The sequence below is a fragment of the Chelonoidis abingdonii genome, unplaced genomic scaffold, assembly GCF_003597395.2.
Source record: "Chelonoidis abingdonii isolate Lonesome George unplaced genomic scaffold, CheloAbing_2.0 scaffold0230, whole genome shotgun sequence".
NCBI classification, from domain to species: Eukaryota; Metazoa; Chordata; order Testudines; family Testudinidae; genus Chelonoidis; species Chelonoidis abingdonii.
In genome coordinates this window covers 1-2,140 of record NW_027424491.1, presented here as the reverse complement: position 1 = coordinate 2,140, position 2,140 = coordinate 1, and the positions used below count along the sequence as shown (strand labels likewise).

The window sequence follows — 2,140 nt, the reverse complement described above, 5'->3', positions numbered from 1 at the left end:
TGTCTGATTTTGTAAGCAAGTAGTTTTTAAGTAATGTGAAGCTTCCGGCTATGCAAGACAAATCAGACTCTTGCAAGGGGTACAGTAGTCTGGAATTTCCAACTCCTTTCTGTTTATACTCACTTTATTCCTTCAGTTAAAGGCTCTCCCTCCCACCTCAGAGGTTTTTTTTTTTTTTTTTTTTTGATGTTTGACAACAGTCTTTGAAGATTTTCTACTTCAGAGTAGCTACTGATGGGCTGGTTGTACTACAGAGAGAACAAGCGGGGTTCCTCGGAGTGCGACCAACTGCTCCTGCCGAAGGCAAACGCTAGTGGGAAGGATGTCACTCCATGAGGCCACAGCACTAGCTCATAAAAATCCAGAGCAGGCGATACCTACTTGCGGTAGTCTCTTCATCCAAACATGGAGACACAACAAGCATAGTGAGGCTAGAAATGCTGCTCCAGCTAAGCTTCTGCAGCTTGCACTGCCTGCTAAACATGACTTGTCCCTTTTGTCCTGGCTCTGTGTAGAGAACCCACCGTCTTCCTAAGGAAATGACCCCTGTGGAACCAGCCACCTTTGCTGCTGAACTGATATCCCGGTTGGAAAAGCTGAAGCAAGAGCAAGAAATGATGGATAGTCTGGAGGAGAGGCTACAGCAAATCAAAGAGGTAGGAGGATTAACCGCCTTTGGCGCCGGTGCGGTGCTTGAAGCCTGCTGATCTGACATCTTTCTTGGGGGTGGGAGGGAGTGGCATAGCCTGTCTGCACTTAGTGTAAGGGAAGACTGCTTTCCTTTGTAAGCTGTATGTTGCATGCTTTAATGATCTGTCCTGTGTGTCCACTGTCTCAGCAGCAATGCAAGATTTGCTTTCCCTGCTAGCCTAGTGGGAAGAGCCCCTGTTCCAGTGCAGCTGGCGCCCTATGCTTTTTTTAGTTAGTTCTTACTAATGTTGCACCTTCAAGGAAGAAGAGAAGGAGGGATCAGAGCTACCTGCAAACACACAGACCAATCGGGAGGCAGCAACCACTCAGCATCAGCAGCACCCGCTCACTCTCCTGCCATCCGGCAGCTACGAGGAGGACCCACAGGCGATCCTGGATGACCATCTATCGCGAGTGCTGAAGACTCCCGGCTGCCAGTCACCTGGCATGGGACGGCACAGCCCCCGCTCCCACTCCCCGGACTGCCTCCCAGGGGGCAAGCCACAACCAAGCACGGCATCGCCAGCTGCCTGCACCCTCATCAGTAAGGGATTTATCACCAAGCAGACCACCAAGCACGTCCACCACCACTACATCCACCACCACACCATCCCCAAGACTAAAGAGCAGATAGAAGCCGAGGCAGCACAGCGGGTCCAGTGCTTCTGTCCTGGGGGCAGCGACTCCAAATGCTATTCAAAATGCAAGAGCCACTCAAAAGGGACGGAGCTTCTGCTGGAGCAGTTTGGGTAAGTTACAGGAATTTCTCAATAGGAGCTACTTGCCCTTTTAAAATGTATTTTTCAGTAAGAGGCAGGTGGGATTGATTTAGAAAACCAGGTGGAATTAGCCCCTTAAAAACAGGTCCATTGGGAAGTGTGGTCATGACACGAGCTCAGAATATTAACGGTGCCTGCTGGGGGCGGGGAATCCTGTCCCCTGGTGTCTCATCCTTAGCAAAACTGGCACGCTGACGAAGAGGAATGGCAAAGGAACAGATGGCGTCGCCCTGCCGACCGGGGAAGCAGGGCTATCCGCAGTGCTCGGGCTCCAGCTACCTGGGGGCGAGGCGGATCGGTCACAGAACGTCTGGCAGTGGATGCTGGAGAGCGAGAGACAAAATAAGCACAAGCCTCATAGGTAAATATACAGCTGTCTACAGCAATATCGCTCCCGGTAAATATTTATATATTACATAGGCTGTCTATTTTTACAATCGCTAAAAACAAATGAGACTCTTTGCTCCTCCGGTTTAATATAAAAGCCATTCTGCAGAACCAGAAAAACCACAAAAATGTCATGTTTTTGGCAGTAAACCCTTTTCATGTTACGACAGACTTTGGGGAGGGAGCGAGCAGAATAGGAGCTGCTATTGAAGTCATATTTTCCAGCTTTTATAAGCCGGTTCCTTTCCTCTTCTCCCCTCCCCCCGCCCCTAAGTGGCCCTGTG

At 50.1% G+C, this 2,140-nt stretch overlaps 1 protein-coding gene across 1 annotated transcript; it reads left to right on the top strand.

The window, feature by feature from the left end:
- Positions 1-244: 244 nt before the first annotated feature.
- LOC116823979 (axin-2-like) lies at positions 245-1,830 on the top strand (the record flags this gene model as incomplete). The annotated part of the gene is made up of 3 exons (XM_032778951.2): positions 245-656; positions 952-1,439; positions 1,648-1,830. Coding segments are annotated over exons 1-3 (788 nt in total), but the record flags the coding sequence as incomplete, so codon positions are not given.
- Between the last annotated feature and the right edge of the window lie 310 nt (positions 1,831-2,140).